Source organism: Anoplophora glabripennis, unplaced genomic scaffold (assembly GCF_000390285.2).
Source record: "Anoplophora glabripennis isolate ALB-LARVAE unplaced genomic scaffold, Agla_2.0 scaffold135, whole genome shotgun sequence".
NCBI lineage: Eukaryota > Metazoa > Arthropoda > Insecta > Coleoptera > Cerambycidae > Anoplophora > Anoplophora glabripennis.
The window spans coordinates 1,014,141-1,031,655 of NW_019416236.1; the positions used below are offsets into that span (position 1 = coordinate 1,014,141).

Sequence of the window (17,515 nt, forward strand, 5' to 3'; positions counted from 1 at the left end):
GGTTAACTTTTAGTAGTACTTTCTGAGATAGTTACGAATGCTGCAATTACTATGTAGTAAATAGCTTGTGCAAAACAATTTTCAATTTGATTGTTTTAAAATCTATTTGGCTAATAAAAAGTCAGTTAAGTAAAAAAAATCATTTTATTTTTACAGATACATGTTGCAGAATAAGGGACCAATATGCTACAAAAGTAGATACAAAATATAAATTCAGTAAAGACTATTGAGCTAAATTTTTATAGTTTTCTTCTGCTATGGACATTAAGTTTTCCGCCATACCAGCTCCGGTCTGCCTAACAAGTCCATAAAACACACCCCTAGGATTTTGTAATAGCTTGTAGGGCTGATCGAATTCAACAGCTCGTCCGGCGTCCATAACCAGAACTTTATCTGAATCCATAATTGTGTGTAATCTGTGAGCAATAGTCAGCACTGTACAACTGGCAAATTTTCTTCTGATTGTGGTTTGAATCAGTCCGTCTGTGTGGGGATCTACATTGGCAGTGGCTTCATCCAGTACAAGGATTTTGTTGTTGCGAATTATGGCCCTTGCCAAGCACAGTAATTGCCTCTGTCCAACACTGAAGTTTGATCCCCCTTCCGACATTTTGCTGTCTAAACCAGCGGCAAGACTGGACACCGCATTTTTCAGTTCTACTTCGTCCAGTGCGTTCCACAGAACCTAAAATCATTCATAAAATTATTACCATAGGTATGTTTCTAAATATAGTATATAGTAGCATAGGAAAATTATTGACCAAAGAAGATGAAAAAGATTGATTCAAATGTAGTTTATTTCTTAAATGCAGATCAAGAGCAATGTTGAAAAAGTCATTCACTTCTGGTTTGCAATATTTCTGTTTTGATTAAACTTATCAATCATAATCAAGTATGAGTAGTATGATAGTATTATACATACCTCATCATTATACTCGTCAAAAGGATCTAAGTTTTTCCTAAGTGTTCCTGAGAATAATACAGGTTCCTGGGGTATAATGGAAATCTTTGACCTCAAGATATTTAAAGGAATATCCTTAGTATCTACTTTGTCAATTACTATGCTTCCTTCTATGCTTGTAAGACGAAATAATGCTGATATAAGGGATGACTTTCCTGCGCCTGTTCTTCCAACAATGCCTATCTTCTCATTTGATTTAATTTCAAAGTTGAGGTCTTTCAAAACAAAGTCATCTTCTGGACTGTATCTTAAGCACATTTTTATGAACTTTATAGTACCTTCTTCTGGCCAAAGTCTAGGCAAGGTTTTGGTTGCTTCATCTTTTTCTGGAGTAACTTCGGTATACTCCTGAACTCTCTCCACCGAAGTCATGTTATTCTCTAGCTCACTCCACTGCCTAACACCCCATTGAAACATGCCAGTAAGGCTAATGGATTGGGTAAGGGCTAAACCTACATTTCCACCAAATATTTCTGAAATAGATAAATTGTATTTATATTTAACAGTTCATTGATATTATTTTTTTAATGAAAGAATAAATAGTTTTCTCACAAAAACTTTTCATAATGTTTTCTGCTCAATTTAAACATTTGTACATACCTTTCTCAATAAACAGAATGCTGATAGTTACAAGTGCAATGTAAACAACACAATGAAAATCCAACCAGAACCCAAAAGTTCTATTTGCTGCGACAAATATGTAGTACGGAGATGTGTTTTTATTTTGGTAATTGTCGAATTCCCTTTTCAAGATCTCCTGCGCTCCGAAAGCTCTAATAGTGGTTAATCCTTGCAACGATGCGGACAAATGTGTGTAGATAGGACTGCGTGCTGAAAAAAATATACAAACGCTTTAGGTCAAAATGTATAAAAAATTTCAAAACTTTAACTCGGTAAACATATTATTTGAAACTTACTAGTTGCTTCCACTCGTTTCACAGCTCTACTGGTTGCCAAAAACACTATCCTCAGATAGTAAAATATAATCAAAATTACAACAGTGGGTAGTAAAATCCATGGATTAAGAGATCCAATAACAATGGTAATTGCCGCAACATTTAGGGCAGTCTGAAAATAAATGATATCATTGTAGTTACTATTTGCGAGTAAAAATTACTATTAACAGTTAACTATTAAACGTTAACTATTAACGCTTTTTGTTAATATTTTTTATAGATATTCAATTCACCAAACATCTTGCTCCAGAGATAAAATAAAAGAGAATGTTAACGTACAAACTATACTCTTCATGAACAAAATTTGTTTCTGGGATATTTTATAATAGGTGCTTATATAAATATATGAACAAATATTTTCTTTTTAGTCACATAACGTTAGTGTATACGTATACACTAACAACTTTAATCATATTGCAAAATATTTGGTGAATATTACACAAAATTAATATCAGGTGACCTTACATATTTTCTACCTTTTTGCACCATACCTTTCTAATTTAAGAACGATCCTCAAAGAGGAATTGTTTGTTTATGAGAACTTGGAAATATATTTGGTCCTAGATAATATATCCTGCAAATAAACAAGACTAATATTTCGAAAAATAAACTAAACAAGCTAACATGTATTAAAAAACATCGATGTAGTATTCTATATTTGTTATTGTCTCTAAAATTATATTCAATCAGCGATGTTTCAATATTAATGTTAAAAATGTTTGTTTTAGTTTTAGCAAAAATTAGTAAATTACATATTATCATATCAATGAAACTGATTATTTTATTAATGGTACTTACTTCCAAAGTATCTAAAAGAGATAATGGCAATAATTCGTCCAAAGCGCCTATGTCTTTCGAAAATCTATTAAGAATCCTTCCTGGCGGATTTATGTTGAAGAATCTCATAGGGGCATATACGATTTTATCAAACATAAGATTGTGTAGTTTAATGGAAGCAACAACGCAGTATCTAAAGAAAGCAATTGATCTCATTATAGCCACAACTATTGTTCCTATAACCAGACAGATATATATAATCACTGAGCTGTCTTCTGTTAAAATAAGATCTAATACTGTTTGAAAGGAATCTTGCCAAGTTGATGCTTCTGGATTTTCTGCATAGGTATCGTTGAGAGTTGCATTGTTCTGTGTTAGCCTCCATTGTTCCAAATTGACCCTAAAAATTAAAAAAGGTAAGTAGGTATTGGTATTATCAACAAATTAAAATGGTACACGCTTTTGTTCGATGGTTTAAGCTTTTCACAGGTGCCATTTATCTTAATAGTACACGAATGCAAAATAGAACTAAACACAATGGAAAAAAAATTAAGTAGGTACTAAAATTAAAGGTATGATTTGTTCAAAGATGTCACGTTATCAAATAATATGATTTGAATTTTTAACTAAATATATTGAAAATTAATTTTTACCTATCATAGCTAGTGTTATATTGTTATGTATGTATTTTATGTATTAAAGACCCTAGTGGATTATTAGTCTCAAAAATATGTCCATAACCAGTTAAATTGTAACATGATAAAACGACTGTTGTGGAAAATAAATTAATAAGCTGTTTTTAATCCTAGTTTGAACTGCTTTTAGTGAATAAGCAATCTACAGAATAAATACTATCTTGAAAATAAAAATTAAAACTAATAAAACATTTACCATATATTCACAAAATAATCTGTTGCACTGGCAGCAACCTGCGACATAATAAGGGCAAATACGAGCATCGCTATTTTAAACCAACTTCCTCCAGCCCGTAAGTAACTCCTATAAACATTCCAAGAAATATCTCCAACGCTTCTCTGTTCTTTTTCTTGAACGGGCGCTCCTATATTATTTTCTTTTTGTTTTGTATCGTTCATTTGTTTGGATTTTCTATCAACTGAAAAATTTTGTTCATCGTCTTCTTTATTATTACTTGTAAGTAGTTTTATGAATTCATTATTACAAGTTTGTAAGTCCGTATACGATCCCGACGCGTAAACCTTGCCATCGTCGATTAAGTAAATAGTTTCCACCTTTCTAAGATATTGGAGTTGGTGCGTTATTAGTACCACGCACTTGTCTTTCAGGTATCCACAAACGCAGTCGTCGAACAGCTGTCTCCCTACGTGAGTATCCACAGCTGATAGAGGATCGTCCAGTAAATAGATATCTGCTTCCTTGTACACCGCTCTGGCAAGGTTAATACGAGCCCTCTGTCCTCCACTAAGGGTGGTGCCCCTGTCCCCGACAAGAGTTTGATCTCCATGTGGCAAAAGAGTAAAATCTCTTTCTAAGGCACATACCCTTACCACTTCCTCGTATTTCTTTGCGATAAATTCTTGACCGAAAACAATGTTTTGTCTGACGCTTCCACCGAAGAGCCATGGCTCTTGGGAGGCGTATGACAAGGATCCTTCCACTCTGACTGTACCCTCCACAGGAGGCAATTCTTTTAAGATGGCGTGGAGAAGAGTGGTTTTACCGCCTCCTACAGGTCCTATGATAGCCACTAATTGTTTAGAGTTAGCGTCAAAAGTGATTTTTTCCAAAGTATTGTCGGGTAGGGACTTGTTCCATTTTACCGATACATTTCTCAAATGTACACCAGGAGACGTATTTGTCTTTAAATTATTTATCCCACCGTTCTGGATTTTAGGGTGTTTAGCATCTTCAACAGTATTAAACTGAGAATTGTTCTGTATTTCTTCATAGACTAAAAATTTCCTAATTCTAGACACTGAAACTTTGGTTTCAGCGAGTTGCGTTACCGCTTTTGGGAAGGCTTTTGTTACAACCTGACGCAATGTTGCATAATACGACGAAACCGTGTAGGCGTATGTAGCATTGATTACATTTCCTGTTAAGACATACGTTAATATACATATACAAATAGCCGCTCTGCTCAATGCTAAATTGAATGACATGGTAATCCCTCTGATCGTTCCGCTGGAGCAAATTTGCTGCATTTCCTTTCTGAAAAAAAAATTGAATGTATAAGTTCTCAAAATAATGAAATACTTCAAGATATCTTACTTTCTACATATTTCCACCAATTTAGCAAAAGGCTTCTCCCATGTATACATTTTGATGACTTGTATACCATTTACTATTTCACTCATCAAACGTACTCTTTCGTCTGTGCGTATGGCTGTCCTCAGTCTATACTGCGAAGTCTTTTTACCCATATACGCTGTAAAAGAAGATTGCAAAATATATTAAGTTAATTTAAATTGAGAATACTTACTCTGAAAAGGAATGAACAATAATAAGAAAAATGTTCCTGCCAATCCTGTGACTCCTACATTAATATACAGTAAATACATGACTATGACAGTTTCGAGAGGAGACATCCACAAATAATTGACATGCTGTGTCGCAGAATTAAATCTAGAAACATCATTTGAGAGCAGGTTAACCATCTGCCCAATTGTGGTTTCGGCCAGAGCAGACTTGTTTAGTTTTAACGCTTTTCTATAAATCAAGGAGCAAGTGGCCACTCTTATCTTCATTGACAACTGCAGGGTTTGAAGCAGATAAGTGTGCGTTAGCAGGACCTTTACCAATATGACGAAAATCAAGAGAGCTGCATACCAGCAGGCTTCGTCCTTGGTCATATCCGTTTGATTTGGTTCGTAATAAGTGAGGAATTTCGAGATTATCAAGGGCTGAGACAATCTAAAATAAATAAGTTAAGTTATAATTATCATAAATAAATATTTCTTAAACCATTACGTACATTTAGAAACAATACAATAGGACAAAATTGTTACCACAAAAAATTAACATATTTTAAAATAAGGCAATAAACAACCGCGCCATATAAGCATATAAATTTATCTTAATCCAACCATTTTCAATTCTTCGTCTTTTACATACAAAGTTAACGTTAAAGCAGAATTGTGTATTAAAAATTTTGTATATTGAAAAATGAAAACGGTTTCTCTCTTGTCCTCACTAAACAATTAGAACTGTTTACATCTTCTTAAATTAATTTTACCTTAACCTGCACTACTTTATGTTTTATTTTAGATTCCAGTCTGTCTCCGACAATATAGAACAATTATTACCTACTTTACTATGAATTCTGTAAACATAAAGAAGATCGCATATAGGAATAACTCAATCCCAAAAACTCTAAGCATTGCCCTCCACAATGAAGGATTTTTTTTGTTTTCCTCGAGGCTCCAGGCTTCCTGTAACTTGTCGCCCAACATGCTAGACTCATGGGAACTCAGTGTATCATACATGTCATCTTCCGTAAGCTCCTTTTTGAATCCCTTGACAAAATAAGGTAACAGCCAACTGAAAGAAAGACATATTTTAATGGTGTGTCTACTAATATTATTTGATGACTTACCAAAAACATATTTTTGATACTATGTTCGCCCTCTGTAGTGGATGCTTCTTTTTACTAATATTTTCTGGAGAGTACTTTGTTTCTTCCATTGGCACTAATTTAAATTAGTAACTGTTATAAATATTCTTATCTGCCTTTATTTAAGCAATTAGTTCATATGCAGAATAATTTAGTTTCGAATTTATATTAGTTTTCTAAAGTGGTGGTAATTTCTGAAATAAAAAAATATAATGTCAAAAAACGTATTTGTCAAGCCTGTTTCAATTAATGGCATCAAGACAAACTACATTTTGGCATGAAGCTTGCGACATATTTAATTGTCGTCTACTAAATCGCAGGCCTCGGTGTTATTTAGCCATTAATATACCGCTAAAGTTCAAGCAAAATACGATGGTAATATTCTTGAAAAGGTATGGAGATTATGAGTAGCTGCATATATTTTTGTTACTGTAATTGACCCTCGTAGCCTCTAAATTTTTCCGTTTTTATTATTCTTATGATTCCTTAGGACATAAATAAATTTCAGTGTCAATTTGAATCTGTAACAGTCATATTTGTAGAATATTCAATTTTTTGAGAGGGTAAAGATAAAATAATATACTTTAATACTTTGTTATGTATACAGGGTATGTACAAAATAAGTCGATAATAACTAAACGCGCCTTAGTCCAAAAAATAATAATAATGGAGATACAGGGTGAAAAAGTGACATTTCCCTTAACATTTTTCGATTACTTTGAGCTAATTTCGTAAAATTTCGTATCCGAGGATTTTCGGGATGATAAATTCGTATTTATTGACAATTTTGTTGTAATTTCTAGAAGGTGCCACAAGAGACCACTAAAACGTATTTAAACTCTTAAAACTTTTTGTGTTACGGTGTAGGTATTTGACTTTGAGCTGAAAAAATCTCTTCCCCCAACTTTTCTACTTAAAAACGGTATATGTTACTAACATCTCTAAACCGTTTTCGACAAAAAGGCATTTAAATTTGTAAATGTATAAAAAAAATTGATTAAAAGTTATTTTACCGTGGCACTAAAAGGTTTTGACAATTTAAATGTGCCCTAAGTCCTAATGGTTGCTTGTGGCGCTCTCTAGAAGATACAACGAAATCGTCGATAAATTCGTATTTCTCACACCAAAAATCCCTCCGATATCTACGAAATTTCACGAAATTAGCTCAAAGTAGTCGAAAGATATTAACGAAAATGTTATTTATTTTTTCAACTTTGGCACCCTGCAGCTTCGTTATTATCAATTTTTGGACAAAGGCAAGTTTGGTTAAATCGACTTATTTTGAGCCGTACTATATCTGGTGGAGCGTTGTATATACCTTTTTTTTAATATTCATCCATTATGAATGTCGTCAAAAAATATATTTTTTTCGAATATACAGCAAATGCTTTTGGGTTAGTTTTGTAATTACTTAAAGCTTGTGGAAACGATTTGTGGACTAGAGTGCTCAATAAGTAGGTATTCGAGATTTGTGGAAGAAAATAAGCGACTGATAGCGGGGTATACACTATTAGTAAATAATATTTAAATTGACATTTGAAAACAAGGTGAAAACCGCGGCCAAAAAAAAAGTAACGTTGTGAATATTGTAAAATTCGAATTTTTCTTCAAAAATAAGGAACAGATGCAAAATGTATTTTAGAACTGGTTTTCAGTTTTTCTACTGCAAAAATTGGTGAACTGGTCTACTATAAAAATTCGTTTCCCGAATCTGAATTCGTGTTTTCAGCCACATAATATTATCTCTAACCATTGGTTTTATAAACAACCTCTATGATATAACAATCTAGATATATTATAATCTTCTCAAGTATTGGGCAGATTAACATCAAAACTTACATATATCTAAAACAACATGGCATATATATATATATATATATATATCTATTTCGCTATCTGTACTTTAAGTAATGCATCAATAGTATCTTCAAACCTATGCTAATTGAAAATAATAAGTAGCTAATTTGATGATAAACTACACATTTATAATGACAGGTGATATAGAAAGAGAAAGTATTTCTAAAAGTAATGCCAAGGTCGTTCTAAATATTTGAAACGCATAAGTAGTGAATAGGGTCCGTACGATATTTGAATTGACCGCATGCGACACCCGAGGCGGCGTGGCGTTCACCGTAGCAGCTTGCAGTGCATACTGTGCTTTTCAGTTACGGAAAATTTCAAAGCACGCTCCTGCCATTACAGTAGTTCCGATAACGTGAACTTCTTCTTTGTTTGGAATTCTATTTTAACAAATACTGTATTCTCTTTTCCGTTTCTTCAATTGTTACTGTTTGAAGTTATTTATTTGTGGGATAGATTTAGATTTTTGGATACATAAATAATTAAATAAGCCGTTCCCCCAAAGTTTAATCGGAGGTTATTTTTTTTTAAAATAGAGTTGCCTAAAAAACCTCTCAATGAAGAAAACATACAAGTAGAAAATACAAAATACGCATCACTGAAATTCGTTGATGTTCCGAAAATCAATCTTGGACTGACACTTTGTTTTAAATTAGTTTTGACATTGCATATGTCTGTCTCTATAGCTAGAAATATCATAATATGATGTTTATTAAATTATTACTGACTTTCCTCTTTTAGTATTTGTAGCCAACAAGGATGTAAGTTCACAAAGTAATTTCATTATAAAATAGTTTTTTGTTTTCTATTAGAATGAGGGCAAAAATTGTACTTAAAAGCGAGACTAGAGAAATAAAAAATTTGCGATCATCGGTCGGCGTTAGTACTTAAATCGATGTGTGCTAATTCTGCCCGGGTTCGATTTTCGCGGCCGGTAGACCGTAGATTAGCTATGCTTATACGAAGGATTGGCACCCTCTGTGCAGATATGGTAGGGTGGAAGAATGTTGGCTTGGGTCAATGTGAGAGATTGACACCGGTTGGCATTTGACCAACCCCTTAAATAATAAATAAGTCGTTCCTGGGCGCAAATGCGGCTTGCTTAATAATAATATGCCGCCTCCTCTCCCGCGCAAGTTTCCGACTTCTGGGCTAATTCTCGTGGTTAGAATGAGGAGTAGAGATATTATTTATTATATAATTCAATGTAGTTCGAGCAATATTTTGGAGAAGGAAAATAATACCGTTAAAATTATTTTCTTAAAGGGTGAAAGATGTGTTTCATATTACTTGGTCACAAATACTGAAAAAATAAGTAATAGTGGAATAAACACCAGATGATATCTATAACTATGAAAACATACAAAGAAACGAATTTAAACTGTCAACACTAATATAGGACGTGTATTTCTAAATTCTGAAAGAAAAACAGAATGCTACGTTGTCAGATCTTAAATAAAAAATTTAAATTCAAAATTCAACTGCTTGAATATACAGGGTGGTTCATTAACAATGGGAAAATCGAGCTGAAGATACTACACGTGAAATGGCGACCATTGGCGCAAATATGCCTTATCCGAAAGTTGATAGTTTCGGAAATACAGGGTGTTGAAAGTAAAAATTTTAAATCGTTTTTTTTTTGCGATTATTTTGAAACTATGTAGGTTAGGAACTTGAAAATTTGTGAAACAATATTTTTTTAAGCGACGAAAAAGATGTGTGTTGCAATTTCAGCGTTAGTCATAGAGGGCGCCATTTACGACCAATTTTACCGAAAATTCAGTTAATAATTTTTTACCCTGTATGTCTGATATGAAACTTAATTCAAAACCTAAAAGAGCAATAATTTTTCCATTAATTATGTACTCTTGTTTCATTTCGGTATCTTGATCCGTTTTCGAGAAAAATCGATTTAACACTATATTTTGATAATACGAGAAATTAAAAGCGAAACAAAGTGTTTCTTCATGCTATTACAACAATTAATGATAAAACAAATGCAATGCGTAATAATAATTTAAGGGCGCCATTTTCTTTAAATAATAATTTCAAACATTTAATAACTGAATAATCTAAACTTATCAAATAATGGGAATGTTATATCATGCCATCTGGGTATTTTCAAAGACGCCGCAGTAAAACGAAATAACAGGTGCAAAAAACGATCAAACCATCAAGGTTTTAGTACTGAAATCTACGAAAATACTAACTTTTTTATATCCAACTCCACATGTAAATATTCTTATAATATTTACTTGCTTAGTCCTACATATAAAATTGTTTACTTTTATTTATAAGTACGTGAAAATAATTCTTAAAATGCGGGGTTAGGATAACGGCAAACGCATGTTTTACAAACGCTTTTTTTAGTTATTATTTTATTTGAGTAAATTTAAATAGTAACAATGAATAAACAGAACGTCAAGGATTTTATTTGTGTGCTTACTTTTGTTCTACACGTTTTATTTTTCAAGATTTCAGTACCTAAAAACACCGTAAATTTGACTATTTCTCGGTCAGGGATATGGCCACCTTAAAGTAATAATTGTTTGAAGAACCCACCGTTGACACTGATACACTTTACACAACGTTTTCTGAGATATCTTCAGGTTTGAAACAACATATTGGGATTGCGTCTGACTTTGCTGGCAGCGATTCGTATTCTTTGGCACAACTCTTCACACGAACCAATAGATTCTTTGTAAACTATATCTTTCATTCAAGATCAAAAAGAAAAATCAAGAGGATTGAAGTCCGGACTTCTGGGTGGACAAGCAAAAATGCTTCCAGCGATTTGGAAAAACTACATTTAAATATGCACGCACTGGCCGAGAAAAATACGGTGGAGTTCCGTCGTGCATGAACCACATGTCTCTTCTTAAATAAAGTAGAACTTCTTCAAGTCGTGAAAGCATTTTTGCTTGGCCACCCAGAAGACCAGACTTAATTTTTCTATTTGGCCTCGAATGAATGATATCGTTTACAAAGAATCTATTGGTTCGTATGAAGACTAGTCGCAAAGAATATAAATCGCTGCCAACGAAGTCAGATGCAATCCCAATATGTTGTTTCAAACTCGAAGATCTCTCAGAAAACGTTGTGTAAAGTGTATCAGTGTCAACGGTGGATTCTTCGGACAATTACTTTAAATCATTATTACGTAGGTATTACATTTGTTTTATTGTTAATTGTTGTAATAACATGAAGAAACACTTAGTTTGTTTCGCTATTACCTTCTCGTATTATCAAAATATAGTGTTCGTTAAATCTATTTTTCTCGAAAACGTATCGAGATACCGAAATGAAACAAGAGTACATAATTAATGGAAAGATTATTGCTCTTTCAGGTTTTGAACCAAGTTTCATGTTAAACATACAGGGTAAAAAGTTATTAACTAAATTTTCGGTAAAATTGGTCGTCAGCAACGCTGAATTTACAACACGCATCTTATTCGTCGGTTAGTTCCTAACCTACATATTTTCAGAATAATCGCAAAAAACGATTTAAAATTTTTACTTTCAACACCCTGTATTTCCGAAACTATCAACTTTCAGAAGGCAGTATCTTCAGCTCTCGATTTTCCCATAGTTAATGAATCACCCTGTATATATATTTATTGACAATATATACATACCTACAATAAATGTAATTATTAAATGTATGTATACAAATATGTACTCAAAAAAAAAAAATTCTAAAGGCCTACGGCTTTCTAAGAAAGTAAAGTTGTACTAACGTAGCTTGAAGTACAATCAAGTTTATTCTGAACACCCTGTATAATAATCTTAAAAAATAAATTAAGTAACAAAAGTTGACAATTCGACATTTCTTTGTTTAATATAATTTTAATATATTTTTAGTGATGATGTTATATAAGCAACAATTGTTCCGTCATTCAGGTACTTGTAAAAGGAAATTAAAAATTTCCGAAATTAGAGAATATTGAATTAATTAAGTGTAATTAATGGTATTACCTTGATATTTTGTTTTTCCCCCTGAAAGTCTATTAAACACAAAGGCTGCTGATGTTCACCTACGCGAGGAAGCGAACTGATTGAAAATGTACCTAGTTGTTGGTATGATATATACCTATGTTATCGAAGTGACGCAATTAACATTATCAGAAGTTATTTTTTATAATAATATACATATGTAATCAGTTCACACACGTAGAATTTCGTCCATTCATCGAGTTTAGATTCACTAAATGAAATACAACCATCTACATTTACTATTTAAATTATGGAGACATTTTTTGTACCGTAAAAGTGTGTAATCCCAAATAATTATTAACAAAACTTGCATGTAAAATTCTATTGATGGATTCAATATTTCATTTATTGGGCAAAATTGAGCAAGCGGAATAAATGTAACTTTGCTGAATGTTAAAAATATTTCACCTTTTTTTTTAATTATTACTATCTAAAGTTAGGGATTAAATTCGGACGACCTAATATTCCCTCAATCGAGTTGTTTTTGTCAGTTTCTGAGGAAACCGCCTCACCGGTCCCGAGTATTTCGAAGAATGTATTCGTGGAATAATGTTTCGAAACGCCATGTTGCTCAGCAGTCAATCTTAAAGACAATTTCCCACCTTTGATAAATTTTAAAGCTTTTTTGAATGCCTGGTCATATTGCGATATAATAATAACAATTTTTATTCCAGAATTCATTAAAAGAAATATTTAAAACATAGAAAAAACGAATAAATAAAATATACCTAATTAGTGGGGTACAATTATAACAATTTACGCATATCTAAGAAATTCATGAGTGCTATAAAAAACGTTCTATAATAGATATTTTTTCAAATTTTTTTAAAACAACTGCATGCTCTGTATGTTTTTTTATTTCTGGGGGAAGCTTATTATATAACTTAATACCAACATAGATAGGATTCTTCTCATACAGTGACAAGTTATGCCCAGGGACAACTAGCGATGATCTGACTCGTGTATTATAATTGTGAAAATCTCCATTGATTGTAAACTAATTTAAATTATATTTAACATACATTAAGACATCGTAGATAAATAGAGAGGGCAAAGTCAACAATTTCAGCTTTTTAAAATATTTTTTTCATGACGTTCTTTGTGATACACCAACTGTAAGTCTAATAGCTTTTTCTTGTATTTTAAATATTCTATTAATATAACTAGAACCCCAAAATATAATACCATATACCATATCGTATACGAGCAACAAATTGAGAATGATAGAAAGATATAAGAGTTGTCGTGATAGTGACAGATTTTAATCTACCTACATCTGTTTATTATTTAAGACATTTTATTTTTTTTGAAAATTTAAAGTAGAAGGGTCATTAACTCAGGTTTTCGCCCTATCAGAAATTGATCCTAAACATATGGAATAAGTTTTTTAACCTAAAGCAACAATATTAAATCGATTCTAGGCAAAAAGGATTAAACCTCTCTTCCCAAAACACTCAAAAACTCTTAATAACGTAATAAACCCATATTTATACGTCTCATAAAGTTTACTTTTATGATTATAAACAAATGTTTTTCTTAAATTGTGCCCGAAAAATATTATTTATATGATTCTGTAGGTACATCAGATGTAAATGGTTTTATCACAATTTTAAGCATTTTTTAATGTTCGGGTTGGGGGTTGTATCCGCTTTGCTTAGAATCGATTTAATATTGTTTCTGAAGCTCCAAAAAATATATTCTATATGATTAGGATGAATTTTGATATAGCCGAAAACCGGCCTTATTGACCCTCCTCGTTTCCTTCTTAAATTCGGACAAAACCTTAAATTTGGACCGTTGTTCTAAACTCAGATAAATCTTCGTAGTAAAAACCCCAAGTATATTTGTCGACAACGAGGTGACAAACAACACTATTTTTTTATAAACAAGTAACTCATGCCAAAATGCTAGTAAGAATTGAATGCATATTCAGTTGGTGACGAAAATAGTTGCAAAAATAATTATTTCAATAGTACATTAAAAGTTTGCAGATAATTTAAAACATCAAAATTTCACTATTAGCATTTAATGAGGCCGGTTAGTAACACCATTGAACTGTTAACTCATGCTCAGTCAAAATAACGCTAGCCTAACGTATTTGATTGGTTATTCTACTTATCATTAGATGTCGCTTCCCAAAGTTACATATGTAATCCAATTTAAGCACAATACATTAAATTGAACTTGAATTGTTATTAGTAATTACTAGTAATAAAAATTATCACTTAATTGCCCATTAAAAGATTATAGGATTTCTGAATCATGATCATTAGCATCGTATGTCACGAGGGCAGATAAATTAGCAATGCGTTATATTAATAAAGTTGCGGTAAAATAATATAATAGTTTGGACCCTCCCAAAAAAAAACATACAGTTTGTTTCATTTTGAGCAACTTCATTGTAAAGAAATACACCAAGTATAAACGTATAATTTTGATAGTTTTTTCATAGTACGTTTTGATCCTTTTGATCGAGTTCGAATCCCATTTTTCAAAATCATAACAGCAGCTACTCAAAATGGAACACATTACAGGAAGTAGGAAATAAAAATGTTGTCTGAAAATATTTATTTGTGATGCATTTTACTTTTCTCTGTATAATTAAATATTTTACCATCTGCAGAAGAACTAGAACTAAATATTGTTTCTCTGTCAAGTTGCATGTAACATACACTTAAGTTATTCTATGTTTTTATATGACAGATAAGATTGGTTTGACATTTAGATGGCAAATTGGCAAGTCTGAAAGAGATTTGCTTCTCCTGCACAAGCAAAATTATGCATTTGAAGTTAAATACAGACTGAGACACTAGAGTTGTACATTTTTTATAGGCGAAATAATTTAATGTCCTGATACATGTTACATGTTTTCGTATACATTCCAGAATTTATGTTAAGAGAGCTAAAACTAGTCCACCAAATTTCTCTTTTCGGACAATAATCATTTTCTTGTGTAGGCACATTCCTTTGAAAACAAGATTGTAACGTAAATCAAAAAGAGCACCGGAAAAACTACAGTGTCTAGATTATTTGTAAAAATTTGTCATTCTAAAAATCTCAATTTAATAATTTACGTTTTAACTTATACTCAAAAATGTTGTGCGTAACACGTGGGTACGGACTCACCTAAAACCTTAATTAAATTTTGCTTACATATGGCAAAGTATCCAATTTAAAAATATATATAAAATAATCTCTATTTTTGTAATTTTTTTCCATAGAAAATATTAAAAAACACTCGAATATTTAGCAGGTAAAGAAACAGCAATGTAATTAACCTTTCCAAAAGAATTAATTCTTTGTAAAACCGCATTCAGAAGTAGACCAATACCTGGAAACAACTGATCCACCATATAAAAGTAAATATTTATATATTCTTGTTTAATTTACTACGATAGCTGGCAACAGCTGGAGATAAAAAATTTCATTACGTAACTCTAAACTCGTCTACATTACGTTAAGATGAATGAAAATAAATATCAGAACAATAGGAAAGTACAAAAACTGTCATCACTAACCTTAACGAATAATGAAAAATATTTTTTGTAGGATTTAGTTAAAGAAGAAAAGAAAAAGCTAGCGGATATCTAAACACCACATTGTACTTCGACTTTATTTAATTCAGTAAATAATAATCCTGATTTTACTTTCGAGAAAAATAAACCTAATGTTCTGCCATCATCTGTTGTCATCATATAAATACTTTTCTGATAAAATAACTAGACTACAATAAAGTTAATTAAAAATGTCTCATTAATATGTAATAAAGAACTACATGCTTCATCAATCACTTTTTGAATTCGAATTCATGGTTTTACAATATTTTAGATTCCTGTAAAATCAAGATAAGAGATTTAGCAAATTTGTATACCTAAACTTTATTTGTGCGTTTGTTATACTTCCATAATTTATAGTATTTGTCTTGAAATACTTACATTGGTATTAAATAAATTTGATTTGTCTCTACATCAAAATAAACAATTTCTACTGGTACTAAAAATAATAGCGAAATATCTGTCTGCTTTGGTAACTAAATACTCTTCCACCTTTTTCAGTGCACAAAATCATCTTTTTCATCCATGATATCAAATTAAACAGTAATGTTATCTACAGTTAATGTTTAATTTAAGTTTTAAATAAATAAATATACATGATTAAATATTTAGTCTTATATAAAGACCTATTTAGAGTACCTATTCATGAAATAAAATTAGACAATATTGGGCAATAGCACGTAATGACAATGAAAATAATGTATTACAAAATAAATTATTGTACAGTTCCGTACGATATCTGTTGAGATAGAACGCAAAAACAACCCTGCGTCACTTCTTGGAATTAATTATATAGAAGAAAAATTATGTGGGGAATACAACTTTTCGGGAAAACGTACCTTTTGTGTAAACCATTATTAAAAAGCTTGGAAACAACATATTGTTTACAAATTTGATAGTTTATTCCAAGAAAACGGGCACGTAGCTTTGAGGCTCCTACCTTACCATCCTCATACAAGTCCAACTGAAATGATATAGGCTCAAGTTAAAAACGTAGCAAAGAAAAATGTTTTATTTAAAATAGAAGCTGTGAAAATTTCAACAGAAGAATTTTCATCAGTTACTGTCGAAGACTGGATGAAATGTTGCCAATATATGTTCTTAAAGGAGAAGATGCAAAACGAGACTCGATTTGATGTGGTAGTAGAAGACTTAATTATAACTCTAATTTTATAAAAAACAAGCTGTCTGGAAAATATTTGATTTTTCTTCTGAGTTGCCTACTATTGTCTATTGTTTTAGTTTTTACATAATTTTGAACACATGGTAAAGGTAAGCCTGATCAACTGAACTTTTTGTACATTGTACAATCAGGATTATCTCCGGTGGTGAATCTTCAATGTAATCCAAAATTTTGGCACTTGTAATTAAATGAGAAAGTTTTTATGTATTGCAGGAGTTTATTTAGGCATTAAGTAAATCTTTTAATTTTCAGTATGGCAAAAATTCCCAAAGCAAAAGCCTTGCAAAAGTTACTGTCCTAAAAGATGTTTTATACAGGGTGATATCTTTTTCACTTACCGGGAAGATGTGCAACATTTTATAACAAAGCATATATTTTTATCTGTCGTGTAACAGAGACAAAACAAAGTAATAATATAATATACGTTAAATTTAGTTTCTGCGGAATTTACAACGTATATACAACGTATATACCCACGAATATTTATACAACGTATTTATACAAGTATACAACGTATATTTTAATCATAATGCAAAACAATGTAATAGAAAACACCAGCAAATATATACAAAATTTAACTTACTCGTTATAACACTCATTCACTCACAACAAACCTTTCAGTTTTCATACCGCATGACG

At 31.6% G+C, this 17,515-nt stretch overlaps 1 protein-coding gene across 3 annotated transcripts; it reads right to left on the bottom strand.

Annotated features, from left to right (window-relative positions):
- Positions 1-125: 125 nt before the first annotated feature.
- Positions 126-17,515, bottom strand: LOC108906680 (probable multidrug resistance-associated protein lethal(2)03659). 3 transcript variants are annotated; one of them, XM_018710005.2, is made up of 12 exons: positions 17,460-17,515; positions 16,533-16,657; positions 6,269-6,480; positions 5,983-6,213; positions 5,156-5,586; positions 4,945-5,101; positions 3,586-4,884; positions 2,716-3,094; positions 1,879-2,029; positions 1,562-1,792; positions 923-1,434; positions 126-685 (listed from the first exon to the last, which is right to left on the bottom strand). In XM_018710005.2, the coding sequence occupies exons 3-12, from the start codon at positions 6,355-6,357 to the stop codon at positions 224-226; spliced, it is 3,942 nt and encodes a 1,313-aa protein (XP_018565521.1). In that variant the 5' UTR covers positions 6,358-6,480; positions 16,533-16,657; positions 17,460-17,515; the 3' UTR covers positions 126-223. The 3 variants fall into 3 exon arrangements, with proteins under 3 accessions (XP_018565521.1, XP_018565522.1, XP_018565523.1); XM_018710006.1 differs by lacking the exons at positions 16,533-16,657; positions 17,460-17,515 and adding an exon at positions 12,122-12,193; XM_018710007.1 differs by lacking the exons at positions 6,269-6,480; positions 16,533-16,657; positions 17,460-17,515 and having other exon boundaries at positions 5,979-6,074.

What these genes read in the sequence shown, in the direction of transcription:
- LOC108906680 (XM_018710005.2), bottom strand. Translation starts at nt 6,357, where the DNA reads ATGGAAGAAACAAAGTACTCTCCAGAAAATATTAGTAAAAAGAAGCAT. An exon ending in TTTACAGAATTCATAGTAAA is followed by an intron (nt 5,587 to 5,982) that starts GTAGGTAATAAT and finishes TATTTATTTTAG; the next exon opens with ATTGTCTCAGCCCTTGATAA. An exon ending in GATTATTTTGTGAATATATG is followed by an intron (nt 3,095 to 3,585) that starts GTAAATGTTTTA and finishes TTTAATTTTTAG; the next exon opens with GGTCAATTTGGAACAATGGA.